General features: G+C 36.8%; 1 protein-coding gene across 2 annotated transcripts in view; it reads right to left on the bottom strand.

The window, feature by feature from the left end:
- Positions 1 to 16301, bottom strand: part of PDGFC (platelet derived growth factor C) — a 253483-nt gene that overhangs the window by 107157 nt on the left and 130025 nt on the right. For both annotated transcript variants that reach the window (XM_070386421.1, XM_005898179.3), the window contains exon 2: positions 4323 to 4518. In XM_070386421.1, coding sequence (XP_070242522.1) covers positions 4323 to 4518 — 196 coding nt within the window. The remainder of the gene's footprint in view (positions 1 to 4322; positions 4519 to 16301) is intronic.

Raw genomic sequence — 16301 nt, forward strand, 5'->3', positions numbered from 1 at the left:
TAGCATCATTCCTTCCAAAGAAATCCCAGGGCTGATCTCCTTCAGAATGGACTGGTTGGATCTCCTTGCAGTCCAAGGGACTCTCAAGAGTCTTCTCCAACACCACAGTTCAAAAGCATCAATTCTTCGGCGCTCAGCCTTCTTCACAGTCCAACTCTCACATCCATACATGACCACAGGAAAATCCATAGCCTTGACTAGACGAACCTTTGTTGGCAAAGTAATGTCTCTGCTTTTCAATATGCTATCTAGGTTGGACACAACTCTCCTTCCAAGGAGCAAACGTCTTTTAATTTCATGGCTGCAGTCACCATCTGCAGTGATTTTGGAGCCCCCAAAAATAAAGTGTGACACTGTTTCCACTGTTTCCCCATCTATTTCCCATGAAGTGATGGGACCGGATGCCATGATCTTCGTTTCTAATAGTAGGTTAAAAGTCAAGAGGAATAAAGAGCCTCTTGTTGAGGATGGAAGAGCAGAGTGGAAAATCTGGCTTAAAACTCAACATTCAAAAAATGAAGATTGTGGCATCCTATCCCATCATTTTGTGGCAAATAGAAGGGGAACAAGTGGAAGCAGTGACAGATTCTATATTTTTCAGCTCCAAAATCACTGGGAACAATGACTACAGCCATGAAATTAAAAGATGCTTGCTCTTTGGAAGGAAAGCTATGACAAATCTAGACAGTGTATTAAAAATCAGAGACATCACTTTTCCAACAAAGGTCCATCTAGTCAAATCTATGGCTTTTCCAGTAGTCATGTATGGATGTGAGGGCTGGACCATACAGAAGGTTGCTGCTGCTGCTAAGTCGCTTCAGTCGTGTCCGACTCTGTGCGACCCCATAGACAGCAGCCCACCAGGCTCCTCTGTCCCTGGGGTTCTCCAGGCCAGAACACTGGAGTGGGTTGCCATTTCCTTCTCCAATGCATGAAAGTGAAAAGCGAAAGTGAAGTCGCTCAGTCGTGCCCGACTCTTAGCGACCCCATGGACTGCAGCCCACCAGGCTCCTCCGTCCATGGGATTTTTCCAGGCAAGAGTACTGGAGTGGGGTGCCATTGCCTTCTCCGACAGAAGGTTGAGTGCCAATGAATTGATGCTTCTGAATTGTGTTGCTGGAGAAGACTCTCGAGAGTCCCTTGGACTGCAAGGAGATCAAACCAGTCAATCTTAAAGGAAATCAATCCTGAATATTCTTTGGAAGGACTGCTGCAGAAGCTGAAGCTCTAATATTCTGGCTATCTGATACAAAGATACAACTCATTAGAAAAGTGCCTGATGTTGGGAAAGATTGAAGGAAAAAGGAGAAGGGGTAGCAGAGGATGAGATGGTTAGATAGCACCACCAATTCAATGGACATGAATTTGAGCAATATCCAGGAGACAGTGGAGGAGAAAGGAAGCTGGCATGCTACAGTGCATGGGGTCACAAGAGTTGGACATGACTTAGCAAAGGTACAACCACATAGAGATCATAGAAATTAAATAATGGTGCTTCATATTTCTATAAAGAATAGTTTAAAACTGTACAGACAACAAACAATACCTAGATAGCTGCAGATGCACAGAGTTCTCAATGACAAAGATTCTTTACTATAAGGATGTCAATTCTTTTCAAAATGATCTATAGATACCACACAATTTCAATGAAATTGCAACAGGAGGTTTCAAGGAACTTGTTTGTAAAAAAAAAAAAAAATACAGTGAAAAGTAAAACACTGAGGATGCTCCAAAAGGAGGAAAACAAAGTGACTTCCCTATCACCCAGCTTCTATAAGGCTACTGTAATTAAAGGAGTATTAACTTGGTACACAGAAGGACAAAATAAAGCCAGAGAACAGAAGAGAGAACCCAGAAACAGACCACATCAGATACAAAATCTGACCTGCAAGTTAGCTGGCCTTTTTCATTGCAGGAAAGTTTGACTATTAAATATATAGTGTCAGGACACTATCAGATGCCCTAGTGAAAAACCTCTCATAGACAAAATAAATTACAGATGGATCAAGGACTTAAATATGAAAACCAAAATTTAAACAGCCAGAGAGTTCAGTAAAATCTGGGCAAAAGTCACGAGCAGGCATTTCACAGTAAAGGATTTCTGAGCAGCCAATAACAATACGAACATTTTCAATCTCATTGGTAGGAAGGAGAAACAAAATTTTACAATGAGGTATAATTTTATACATATCCTTCTACCCAGAATTAAATGATTGCCAGTTCAAAAGCTTGCAAAGAATGCAGAAAAATAAATTTCACATATTGTTGGTAGAACTGTAAACTGGTCACTTTTAGAAATAATTTAACTCTACCTCATAAAGCTAAAAATATTAATGTCTTAAGAACGTAATACCATTGTTAGCTATAAATGCCAAGAAAGACTTCTTGCACTTTTGGACAAGAAAAGCTGGAAGTAAGCCAAGGCTTCATCAGCGCAGAAGAGAAAAGGTTGCCTAATTATATAATGGATACTGTACACCATGGAAGGCAAACTATCTGATCTCTCTGAGTCCACATGAACTTGGAAAACCTCATGTTGCCGAGTTCTGCTGTTTTCACATGCACATCATCATAAAAGTAAACACACAGTATTATCACATTGATAGATACTTCAAAACAGACAAAAGTATATTTAAAATTATAGGATAATACATAGGGAGATAAGTACACATGATAAAATTATTTAGAAAATTGAGAGACCAGGTTTAAAAAATTAGGAAAATGATTTATGTTTGCAGGAATAATAAGAAATCCAGGAGATGCAAAAGGAAAGGATTTCAGAACTATTGGAAGAGTAACTTTTCTTAAGTCTCATACTGAGTGAAATTGAGTCACAGGGGCATTCTGAACAAGTTTATTTTTATGATCTAACTACCAACATGCATCACTCACACACACACACACACGCACACACCCCGCCACCTCTCCTGGCACACACTGTCAGGCGCCCAGGTATAACATGGCCCTCCTGGCACTGCCCTGTGGGAATGGAACTCCTGCCACTGTCACCCACCCTGGGCCTGGGAACCTCGAGCCTGCCGTCTGTGGTCACAGGCCACGAGACTGCTGTAGGTTAACTTGCTACTTTGCAAAGAGGGCCAGATCTTAAACTCTGCAATTTCTACAACATTATGGAATACTCCACATGAAAAGAAGGCAAGAGGTGCAGAAGAGAATGGTGAAAACCACTTCTGTGATTGTTAGGAAAATGGACTTTAGCATGTGTTGAGTTACAAACTATGAATGAGATGCAGGGTCGCTATTTGATTTCTCTGGCCCATTTGCTTATCTATAAAATGAAGGGATGAATAGCACCATCTCCAAAAATAGCTAGAATAACTTTTTGTTGTCCAGGCTTAAGTTTAGAGATGTTAGAGGAAAAATTAACCTTAAATGTGGCTATCCACAGAAAGAAGAAATTGGAAAAAAGTAACTACATATACAAAGGTTAAAGATACAAATTGTGATGACAGTGAAGTATAAAGTTTATTTTATCTGTATTGAAATATTTATCTGTAATATACCATAAAGCGAAAATTCTCTTTTAACTTGTATATCAAAGGGAAAATAAAGACCCTCACGAAGAAGCTCAAGTAAAATATTTTCATGATATACAAATGCCAATGAAGTGAAAAATCTTCCATAAGACCACCCAACCTTGACAAGTGTATTCACATAGGATTTAAAGAGTAATATTTGTATGACATACGGTAGGTGGTCTTTTGCATGGGTGAAATATTCCAGCTGACTTTAGTTCATGAAAGCTTCTAGGAGAATTATGATAAATGTCTACCTAGTCAACTATAATACAAATCTAAATTTCTAATTCTGCTTTCAGAATTGTATTTCTTTCTTATGATATTCAAACTTATGAGTCCCGTGTGTGTGTGTGTATGTGTGTGTGTATCTGTGTGTGTCCCTGTAGATATAGGATGCTATGGGTAATACGTATCCATGGATACTATTCTTTCTTTTAATAGCTTACTGTTTATCGTATTGATTTGGTTATGAGGAAGTTTAAAAGTAAAATTTTTGGCACTAATGGTAACTCTGGCACAACTTACATTCCTTTATTTGGTTTTTTACTCTATTCTATATTTTAAATTGCTTTACTCTATATGCATTTTTTTGCCATACATTACCTCAAACTATTTTCAGAAGTAGATGGAAACATAGCTTAAACAAGGATGTAAATTTCTTGGATGATCAGAAAAATATAAGAGGACAAAAGATGGCATTTAAAAATCACACACTCAGAATGAAGCATCCTGAAAGACTGTAACAGTTGTTACTTTGTTGGAATTTCAAGTATGATAACTTACTTGCATATGTCATCTTCTGGGTCTTCAAGCCCAAATCTCTCATCAAATGTGAGCTGTATCCACACATTTTCTTCTACTGCTACTAATCTCCATACCAAGTCCATATTTCTGGGATAAGTATGAGGAAACCTTGGGCTGTGAACACTTCCATTAGTAGACACGGTAATAATTCTCTCATGCTGGGGATCTTGAACACCTAAAAGTAGAACCAGAAGCAAAGCACACACTTAGAATAGATGTCAAAAATGATGGGTTTCAAAATAACTTCAGAAAAAAAGGTATCTGATACAAGTCCAAAGTTTCCCATGAACTGTAATTACTAAATGATCTCAACCCTTAAATGACCTTGAAAGAAGAAATGAGGTCAAAGCAGTCGTGTCAATATCTTATATGGGAATTATCAGCAGTCTACAAAGATAAGAAATTATAAGAAATGTTGCAAGGCTTCTCAGTGACTTTAAAAGGCTAACCTAAATTTTAAATATCTAAGAGGCAAATACAGTATAAAATAGTTTCCAAGTTTATTAGGCATGGCAACATTTTACATCATGAAATGCCAAAATACATTGTTAATAATATCTCTTACTTCTGATTAGATTGTTGGGGAGAAATGAGGGGTAAGGAAAATCAGTATTGTTAAGAAAAAAGTGTTCTTTTTTTTTTAATTGAAATAGTTGATTTACAAAGTTTCAGTATAACAAAGTGATTCTGCTATATATGTATGTATATACACATTTTCAGATACTTTTTTATTTTAAAATATTGAATACAGTTACCTCTGCTATATAATAGGTCCTTGTTGGTTATCTATTTTATACACAAGTGCATAGAGACAAAATTGTTCTTATGTCCACCCATTTAAGAGTTGATATTGAGGGGAAACACATGACGATATTTGGGAAATGAGCAGCTGTTAATCTACAAAAACAAAATCTAAGAAGTAAGATATTTGTGCCCTTTCAGGTTATGAAGATTCAATACATTAAGTTTGCTAAATCCTAGTAAAAACAAAACAAAGCAAAACAAAGCAAAAAAAAAATCACAAAAACCTTTAAAACAATCTTTAATTCAATTTCTAAAACAATTTAAAAGGCTTGAACTGGACCATGAACACAAAGTAATGTAAACGGCATAATACCTGACACTTTTTTGTTCAACTTTGATACACTCATAATGCCAGAACAGTCATTTTAAACTATACCAATACCTTAACTGCTGTCATGACTAAGAGATATGCTTCATAAGACTGAATTTTGTATTTGTGGTATTATACAGAGAGAAGAATATCATTACTTTATAAGCACCATTTTCCCTTTATTTGTCCTTCTCCCAATTTCCAGGCTCAACATACATATAGTTGCTTGTGGAAATATGAAAAGTTCCTCATTTTATTGACTCCTTTTAGATATGTTTCATCAAACTTTGCAATACAGATTTGTCTAAGGCCTTTTAGGTCATATGACATTTTATACTAAATTACATTTTTCTTCTCTCTTCTTTTTTTCTTTCTATTAGAGTTTTCTGCCTTTTCCTCTTTGATTCTTTCACTTCCAAACCCTAATTCTCTCTTTTTTTAAATTGCAATATAATTGATTTACAGTATTGTGTTAGTTTCTAGTTTCGGGTATACAGCAAAGTGATTCAGTTATATATTCTTTTCCAGATTCTTTTTCACTATGGGTAATTACCAGATATAGAATACAGCTCCCTGTGCTATAGTGTAGGTGCTTGCTGTTTATCTCTTTAAACACAGTTTTGTGTATCTACTAATCTTAATTCCCTTTTAACCAATGGAATGGACTTCTAGTGCTCAACTGCCTCTTCAGTATTTAAACTTCATTCACTCTGCCCATGATTTCACACCAATAACCTCGCTTCTTGCTCTGGAAGGCAGACACTAAGGTGATCTCCCGCCACCCTGTGTCTTTCATGTGTGCATGAACCCCTGCCTTGATTTCAACCAGAAACTGTGAAAAGGATGGAGCATTACTCCCATGATCAGATCAGTTAACTCTGAATTGATCATAAATTAGATTATAGGGGGAGCTGAACCTAAACAGGAAAAGCCCTGAACAGAAGCTGGGCGCTTCCTGATCTTAAGAAGTTCAAAGTATGAAAGAGACTGTAGAGGGAGTTCTGTGCTGCCAGCCTTGGAAAGGGAGGAGGTTGCATGCTCAGGATGTGGACAGCTGAGGGGTACTGAATAAGAGGGGGCTCCATCCTAAAGCCTCAGTAGACCTGGATGAATCCAAGGCAGTGTCTCTACCAGTCTCCAGAAAGGAAATCGGGTCTGTCTGATGCCTTGGTTTTTGTCTTGTAAAAACTCAGAGAAAAAGCCCAGTCTCCCAGACCTGAATTTCTGAGCTTCACACCTGAAAGCAAACCAGGGAAGTTCTGCAAAAATTGCAGGTTTCTGGGGATTTCTTACATAACAGTAGATGACTAACACATCTTCTACTGTGCACAAAGCTATTTCAGTTGGAAGTATGTCTCTTTGTCCCTGTTTCTCAATGGCAATTACAGTAATTCTGGCAACTTGTCATTTAGTAGTTATATAACTCAAAATACGTATTTCAACTGATAAAATGCAACTAAATAATACACTCTAAGAAACTTCCAGAATTCAAAAGACAATGTTAAGGATTATTTATTAGTGAGAATATGGTTAGGATTAAAGAATACCTGTTTTCTTGTTAAAATACCTCACATAATAGTAACAAGTTGTAGTTATGGTTCGTAAAGCAGCTTTTTCATTCTTTTAAACCCAGCTGTTTCAACAATGCTTCTGCTAAAGCTGATTTTATATTGTCTAAGACAAGATAAAGACAAATATGATTTCCTTCAAATATATACAGTGCATGTGATGGGGAATATCGTCATATTATGTAAATAGGCCTTTAAGTTCCATGAAATTTTTAAATTGGAAAAGTTAATTATTACTTATAATTACACTTATAATTTGTGCAGATTCTGTCTTATTGGGGGGATAATGCTTGGATTGGCCATTGGTTATATTAATATATATGAAATAATCAATACCTCTCCTACGCACATAATTTAGCACCAGTAATTATTATAAGGGAGAAAGCAATGGCACCCCACTCCAGTACTCTTGCCTGGAAAATCCCATGGATGGAGGAACCTGGTAGGCAGCAGTCCATGGGGTCGCTAGGAGTCACAGAAGGATCTATCAAGTTGGCTGAATTCTCTATACTGACAAATTTTTTAATAAATCAATGACAGTTTGCTATTAAAATTCAGTTAATATATCCTCTTTTTCAAAGATTTCTCTTAGAAGAGGTATTTCTCCACTCTCTGAAATTTTAATACAATAACATACATACTATGGAGGTGGATTAGAGTAGTTTATATTAAGAGGCCTTCTCATTTTGGCAACTAATATTTTTTTAATGAATTAATTTTTTTCCAATCAGATTTATTAAAATGTATTATTTACCCCATTCTGTCTCAAAAAAAGTGCTTTATGTCATCTGAGATACTCTTTACAAATATAGCTGTGTTTATGCTTTCATATGCAATCTAGAAAACTGTGGATTTAAAAGATCTGAATTCTATTTTTATATCTGCAGTCAAAAAAGCCCATAACTAAAATGTATATACTTAAATTATGTTTACATCTTTTTTTCCTTTATAGTTCACAATTTCATTAAACTATAATTAAGCATAATTTAAAGGCTGAAAATCTAGACCTTATTTGTGGTAAAAGAATTGTAAATTTCCTTTTAAGTTAAATTGCTGCTCCCTCCAAGTCATCTTGGAATGCAGTGAGGTTTGCCACCAAATACATATGATTTGCACATGACTGTCAACAGTTTATGTAAATCTCAAACAAGTAAGCCTATAATCAACAAGAAAAAAAAAAAGAAACAACATTTAGGATCTACCAAAATAAGACTGCATTCGTAGTTCTGTTGTTTAAAAATGATCTTTCCAAACATAGAACTTTACTAGGATATCAGGGTTGAGACAAGTACATATTTTGTGACTACTTTACTGAACATTTGCTTTTCCTAAACAATAAGCAGGATATTCAAAGAAAGTACCAAAGAAATGAAACAAATGTTTGGTGGCAAATCATAAAAGTATTTGCAACACTATACTTCAATGCATCCTAAATAAGAATAAGGCTTGTTTATCCAGATAGGATTAGCATGAAAATACTTACAGACAGTAAATTTTAAAATTTAAAATTAACACTTTTTCCTATCCTGCCCAATCTACCTTGAGGTAGGAGTACTGAAAACTAACATGAAATAAAAATTAAAAAAGGACAAGAAAGGAGATTAATCATGTAACTACTGTAAAACTGTTGACTATATATGTTCACATATAATACAGTTACAAAGAGACCTTCCTGGCAGTTCAGTGGTTAGGACTTGGCACCTTCACTATCATGAGCCTGGGTTCAGTCCCTGGTTGGGGAACTGATATCCTGCAAACCATACAGCTTGGTCATCAATTCAGTTATAAAGAATCATTACAGGGATTTCCCTTGTGGTTCAGTGGTTAAGAATCCATCTGCCAAGGTGCGGGACATGGGTTAGATCCCTGGTGCAGGAAGATCCCACATGCCACAGGGAGACCAAGCCTGTGCGCCACAACTACTGACCTGCCGCCTAGAGCCCACGCTCTGCAACAAAAGAAGTCACAACAGTGAGAAGCCTGCACAGCTCAGCTAGAGAGTAGCCCCTGCTCACTGCAACTAGAGAAAGCCAGCACAGCAACCAAGACCCCGCACAGCCAAAAATCACATAAATTAATTTAAAAAATAATCACACATTTGTATATTAACATTAAACATTATTAAATTAAATATGTTAACATTAAAATCAAAGTAGTTTTATACTACTTGGCATATTGGCACATAATTCTTTTAAAGGTATATTCATTATGAAGGAAAGCAGATAGGAATAAGAAAATCATGGAAAGCAATAAAAATTTAATACTTGAAAAAGTCATATTATTTTAAAAAAATAACATCAAAAAAGAAGTTTGTGGACAAGATATGATCCATAAAGAAAGAGAAACCATCCATGTCCTTCTCCATGCTGATGTTTTAAGTTGACTGTAGTAGAAAAGTCCTGGAGGATTCAGAAGGAGGTAAACAGAAGGGTCTTCAATCTTGGTTTAAAGTTCGGCAGAATTCGGGATCCTGTTAACATAGGCAAGACTGTATAGGAAGATGTCCCTGTAAAGTGGTAGATTTCACAGGTGTCTTATATGATTTTTGATGTGTTTATTTCTAAATATGTTATTTTCAAACTGGGTCAGAAAAGGCATTTCTGTAATACTTTCATCTATTTCCAAATCTTTCCTTGATACATAAACACAGTTAATGTCTTATTTGTGCTTTGCTCTGTTTACTAGTTTTTTTTTTTAATTGTAATAAACCTTTATTTTAATCTTGCTAGTTTTCATAAGCCTGTTTCCATTTTCAATCTATTTAAGCCTTAATTAACAAATTTTACTTTTAACAAAAGTTAGTTAAAATCATATGACACATATATACATATGCATATGTATATACATACGTGTATATGGTTTGTTTCACTGGCTCCATAAATGGCACCTTTTTGCCTGGAAAATCCAGAGTTATCTCAATTAATCTTTCCTGATTCTGTAGAGAGACAGTATACCTGAACTCCACAGTGCAAATAAATCTCTCTATATAAATTACAAACAATATAGGAGTTTTTCATGCTTAATATTCTAAATTCTGATTATTAGCATAAAAGTACAATAATATGCTAGACAGAAAAATAGGACTCATGTTTTTATTTTGTCATGACTCAATCTACCATTTACATACTATAAAACAATAGCAAATAAAAGAAACACAATCAGAAGTTAGTGCAGTCTACCTCAAACTATTCATGAATTACGTACAAGAACAAATGCTTACTAGGAAAAAATTTCAACATAGCAGATTGGAATGCAAAAATAAATCAAGAGATACCAGGGGTAACAAGAAAGTTTGATGTTGTAGTGCAAAATGAAACCGGGCAAAAGCTAACAGAGTTTGGCCAAAAGAACACATTGTTCATAGCCAACACCATCTTTCAACAGCACTAGAGATGACTCTGCATGTAGACATCACCAGGTGGTAAACACCAAAATCAGACTGACTATATTCTTTTCAGCTGAAGATGGAGAAGTTCTATACAGTCATCAAAAACAAGATCTGGAGCTGATTTTAGTTCAGATCATCAGCTCCTTTTTGCAGAACTCAGGCTTAAATCAAAGAAAGTAGGGAAAACCACTAGACTATTCAGGTATGACCTAAATCAAATCCGTCATGATTATACAGTGGAGGTGACAGATTCAAGGGATTAGATCCAGTAGATAAGAGTGCATGAAGAATGATGGATGGAAGTTCATAACTTGTATAGGAGGTGGTGACTAAAACCATCACAAAGAAAAAGAAATGCAAGAAGTCAAAGTGGTCATCTTCAGAGGCTTTACAAAGAAAAGAAGGCTTTTCTTCTTTGAGAAAAGAAGAGAAATGAAAGGCACAGGAGATAGGGAAAGACACACACAACTGGATGCAGAGTTCCAGAGAAGAGCAAGGAGAGATAAGAAAGCCTTCTTAAGTGGACAATGCAAAGAAATCGAGGAAAAATTCACAGAATGGGAGAGAATAGAGATCTATTCAAGAAAACTGGAGATACTAAGGGACTATTTCAGACAAAGACGAGCACAACAAAGGCCAGAAACGGCAAGGACCTAACAGAAGCAGAAGAGGTTAAGAAGAGGTGACAAGAATACACACAAGAATAATACAAAAAAAGATCGTAATGATCCAGATAACCACAATGGTGTGATCATTCACATAGAGCCAGACATCCTGAAATGCAAAGTCAAGTGGGTCTTAAAAAGCATTATGGGCTTCCCTTGTAGCTCATCTGCCTGTAATTAGGAGACCCTGGTTCGATCCCAGAGTCGGGAATAACCCCTGGAGAAGAGAGAGGCTATCCACTCTAGTATTCTTGGGCTTCCCTCATGGCTCAGATGGTAAAGAAACTGCCTGCAATGCGGGAAACCTGGGTTGGAGCTCTGGGTTGGGAAGATGCCCTGGAGGAAGGCATGGCATTATGACAAACAAAGCTAAAGGATGTGATGGAATTCCAGCTGAGCTATTTCAAATCCTAAAAGATGATGCTGTCAGAATTCTGTACTCAATATGTCAGCAAATTTGGAAAATTCAACAGTGGCTACAGGACTGGGAAAGGTCAGTTTTCATTCCAATCCCAAAGAAAGGCAACGCAAGAGAATGCTCAAACCTGCATACAAACACTCTTAGTTCACAAGTTAGCAAGTCAATGCTCAAATCCTTCAAGTTAGGCTTCACTGGTAGGTGAACTGAGAAATTCCAGATGTACAAGCTGGATATAGAAAAATTAGAGGAACCAGAAATCAAATTGCCAACATCTGCTGGATCATAGAAAAAGCAAGGGAATTCCAGAAAAGCATCTGCTTCATTGACTACACTAAAGCCTTTGACCGTTTGGATCACAACAAACTGTGGGCAATTCTTAAAGAGATGGGAATATTAGACCACCTTACCTGCCTCATGAGAAATCTGTATGCAGGTCAACAAACAACAGTTAGAACTAGACATGGAAAAATGGACTGGTTCAAAACTGGGAAAGGAGTACATCAAGGCAATATACATACTGTTAAGCTGCTTGTTTAACTTCTATGAGGAGTACATCATGCGGAATGCTGAGATGGATGAAGCACAAGCTAGAATCAAGATTGCCAGGAGAAATATCAATAACCTCGGGTATGCAGATGACACCACCCTGATGGCAGAAAGTGAAGAAGAACTAAAGAGCCTCTTGATGAAAGTAAAAGAGGAGAGTGAAAAGTTGGCTTAAAGTTCAACATTCAGAAAACTAAGATCATGGTATGTGGTCCCATCACTTCATGGCAAATAAATGGGGAAACAATGGAAACAGTGTCAGACTTTATTTTCTTGGGCTCCAAAATCACTGCAGATGGTGACTAAAGCCATGAAACTAAAAAACACTTACTCTTTGGCAGTAAAGTTATGACCAACCTAGACAGCATATTAAAAAGCAGAGACATTACTTTCTCAACAAAGGTACGTCTAGTCAAGGCTATGGTTTTTCCACTTCATGTATGGATGTGAGAGATGGATTATAAAGAAAGCTGAGAGCTGGAAAGTTGATGCTTCAGAATTGTGTCACTGGAGGACTCTTGAGAGTCTCTTGGATGGAAAGGAGATCAAATCAGTCACTCATAAAGGAAATCAACCCTGAATATTCATTAGAAGGACTGATATTGAAGCTGAAGCTCCAATATTTTGGCCACCTGATGCGAAAAACCAACTCATTGTAAAAGATCCTAAAGCTGGGTAAGACTGAGGGCAGGAGAAGAGGGCAACAGAGGATGAGATAGTTGGGTGGCATGACTGACTCAATGGACATAAGTTTGAGCTGACTCCAGGAGATCCTGAAGGACAGGGGAGCCTGGCATACACAGTCCATGGGGTCACAAAGAGTCAGACAAGATTTAGTGACTGAACAACAATACCTCAAATTATTCATGAATTATGTATGAGAATAAATGTGCACTAGGGAAAAATAAGAGATTGCTATATTAAGTAAGCCATAAAAACAAATGCAATTATTTAAAATACATACAATTGTGGTTCTTGAATCTATTCCAGAAGATAATCATTTATTCCTCAAGGGAATGAATAGTCAAAAATCATATACTGAGAACCTATTTTGTTTCATGCACTGCACCAAGGGCTTGAGATGTAAGAACACGGTGAAGCTTTGTACTCTTAATGTGACAATTTAGAAAACTGTAATTTAATATCTCTCCTCAACTAGAAATTCTAGTAAGCATATATTCAATTATCAAATCCCACTTCAGATAGAATGTAATCTTGAATTCCCTTTGTACATTCCTTTAGGGCTGCATCTTATAAAAGTTAGTTTTTCCAAGTGTAGTTGCTTTATATTGTTGTGTCAATTTCAGTTGTACAGCAAAGTGATTCAGTTATACACCCATGCACACGCACCATTTTTTTTTATATATTATTTTCCATTGCAGTTTGCCTCAGGACACTGAATATAGTGCCCTGTGCTATGCAGTAGGACCTTGATGTTTATCCATTCTCTATATATAATAGTTAACATCTGCTAATCCCAAACTCCCAATCCATCCCTCCCCACCTCCTCCCCTTGGGCAATACCATAAGTCTGTTCTCTATGTAGGGCAGCATATTTTAATCATCCTCTGTGGGCTGACCTTTCTTTCTTTCCTGCTCTACTCTGAGCTTCCAGTGAGATGGAAAAACCTAGACAGAACTGATTCTGGAGTCTGTAACCAGTATCTAGCTTTTTTCCCAGCACATGGCACCACATGGTACATATTGCTAACATAAAGAAAAATTATTTCCTAGCTCATGGCAAAAAAATTCAATATTTCAATATTTCATCCTTCACTCCTAAGTTTCCAGAGGCTATACATGTAAACATAATAAACTTTTACAATGTATATTCCTCAAGTCCCTTAATTCATATTTTACTCAAAGTTCATCTATTATTACATACACATATACTTCAGCTCCTGGTGACACGTTTTATATTACTCGTTAGTGAGATTTTCCATTGTCTTAATATACTCATTTTTAAATAAAGCATCTTCTATAATTTTACCACACTGAGAATACTACATGTATTATTATTTTATCTTAACTCGGAACTATGAATCACTTGATGGTAAAAATCTGTTATTTTAGGCAAGATACTTCATATCAGGTTTTAATTTTTATAAACTAGCAATAATCAGAGGCTGTTTTAAAGTTCAAATGAAATGATACTTGTATAAACTAACCACCTTGATAATTATAAATTAGTATGTATGTAAAACAGACGTCTTGTCCATCATATTCTATCTAATTCAAACAGGGAGAAAGAAATTTTTTTATCAACTGTCCAGTTTTTCTGATATTAGTGAACAGGAGATTGCTATGAAAGATAATGCAAAATTGCTCAGTATATACGAGGAATCCAAATTCACAAAGACCAAACTAATGAAGCAAGCAGTAATTTCTCAAGAGTGAATGCGAATTCCCAATTGCCTGAATCGGCAATTCAGGTTGACTGCAGAAGATGGAAAAAATGATAACTCTGTAGAAATTATGCAGTTTCTTTGACCTGACACTATCTTTTTAAAATTAATTTTTATTGGAATATAGTCGCTTTACAATGTTGTGTTAGTTTCTGCTGTACAACAAAGTGAACTAGCTCCCTGTATACATAAATCCCCTCTTTTTTGTATTTCTTTCCCATTCAGGTCACCACAGAGCACTGGGTAGAGTTACCTGTACTATACAGCAGGTTCTCATTATCTATTTTATACATAGCAGTGCATATAAGGGTTTGCATTATTTTGTATCTGATAAGAAGTAAATGAATTCAGCCATTACCATCCTACCTAACTACGAGCAATGGTAAGAAACGGGGACCCAGTTCAGAAGTTCAGAGCAAATCTTCCATGTGCAATGATGAACAGTTTACAAGTGAGCATCTTCCCAGAACCCCCCAACACCACCATGGTGAAGCAGTCCTGACAGACTCTACCCAGAAGTACGCCTGGAAAATCAACATACGCCAATTTCCCTTGTTCCATGGATTAGCTCTAATGGGACAATCAGAGTAAATCCAGTGGCTTTTTTCTTTATTCCCTCAACAGTAGAGGACTAGACCAAGTTGGGCACAGAAGTAAGGTCTAGAACTGCTGTAGTCAATAAGGTGTCATTTTAGAAGTCAGTCTGATGGAAAAGTTGATGCACAGAAGTAGACAGACACACAGTATGACAGCAAAACGGGGCCAGATCCCAGCTCAAACCACACAATAAATTCAGCCCATTTCTAGGCTTTTCAAAACATGATTAATCAAATTACTTACACCATTTAAGACATATAGAGTTAAGGTTTTTATACAAGCAACCAAAATTGTTACATAGCAAACATGTTTGGGTCTGCCTGGAGTGGCAGTTTCAGGCCATTTATCCTGGTGTGGCTATTGCTGGTGTTCCTTTTTCATTGCTGAAATATCTGAATTGATGTTACATCACAAGTAAGATCTATAAAATTCTTCTGGTATTGAGGCATGGGAAACAAATGGCAGTGATTTGACAACATGGTATTTTAACCTCAAGGTAATGGTAAAAATAATCTATTTTGGTTTGGGGGTATAACATTTTCAATGAAGGCTCAATTATGGAAGACAAACTTTCAATGATCTTCTTAGGAGATGGCAAGAGTGAACACCAACATTTTAGGAATCAATAAACTAAAATGGATGAGAATGGGTGAATTTAATTCAGATGCCCATTATATCTACTACATGGGCCAGAATCCCTGAGAAGAAATAGAGTAGCCCTCATAGTCAACGAAAGAGTCCAAAATGCAGTACTTGGGTGCAATCTCAAGAACAACAGAATGATCTCGGTTCATTTCCAAGGCAAACCATTCAAAACCACAGTAATCCAAACCTATGCCCCATCCAGTGATGCCGAACAAGCTGAAAGGTTCTGTGAAGACTTACAAGGCCTGATATGTGCTTGCATAGCCTCTCAGTCATGTCCAGCTCTTTGCGACCTCATGGAACGTAGCCTGCCAGGCTCCTCTGTCCATGGGGTTTCTCCAGACAAGAATACTGAAGTGGGTTGCCATGCTCTCCTCCTGAGGATCTTCCCACCCCAGGGATCGAACCCAGGTCTCCCACATTGCAAGTGAATTCTTTACCACTGGAGCCACCAGGGAAAGATCTTCTATAACAATACCAAAAACCAACCAACCAACCAACCAAACAAACAAACAAAAAAAAAAACATGGCCTTTCATCACAGGGGATTGGAATACAAATGTAGAAAGTCAAGAGATACCTGGAATAACAGGCAAGTTTGGCCTTGGAG

This window comes from Bos mutus, chromosome 17 (genome assembly GCF_027580195.1).
Source record: "Bos mutus isolate GX-2022 chromosome 17, NWIPB_WYAK_1.1, whole genome shotgun sequence".
Classification (NCBI taxonomy): domain Eukaryota; kingdom Metazoa; phylum Chordata; class Mammalia; order Artiodactyla; family Bovidae; genus Bos; species Bos mutus.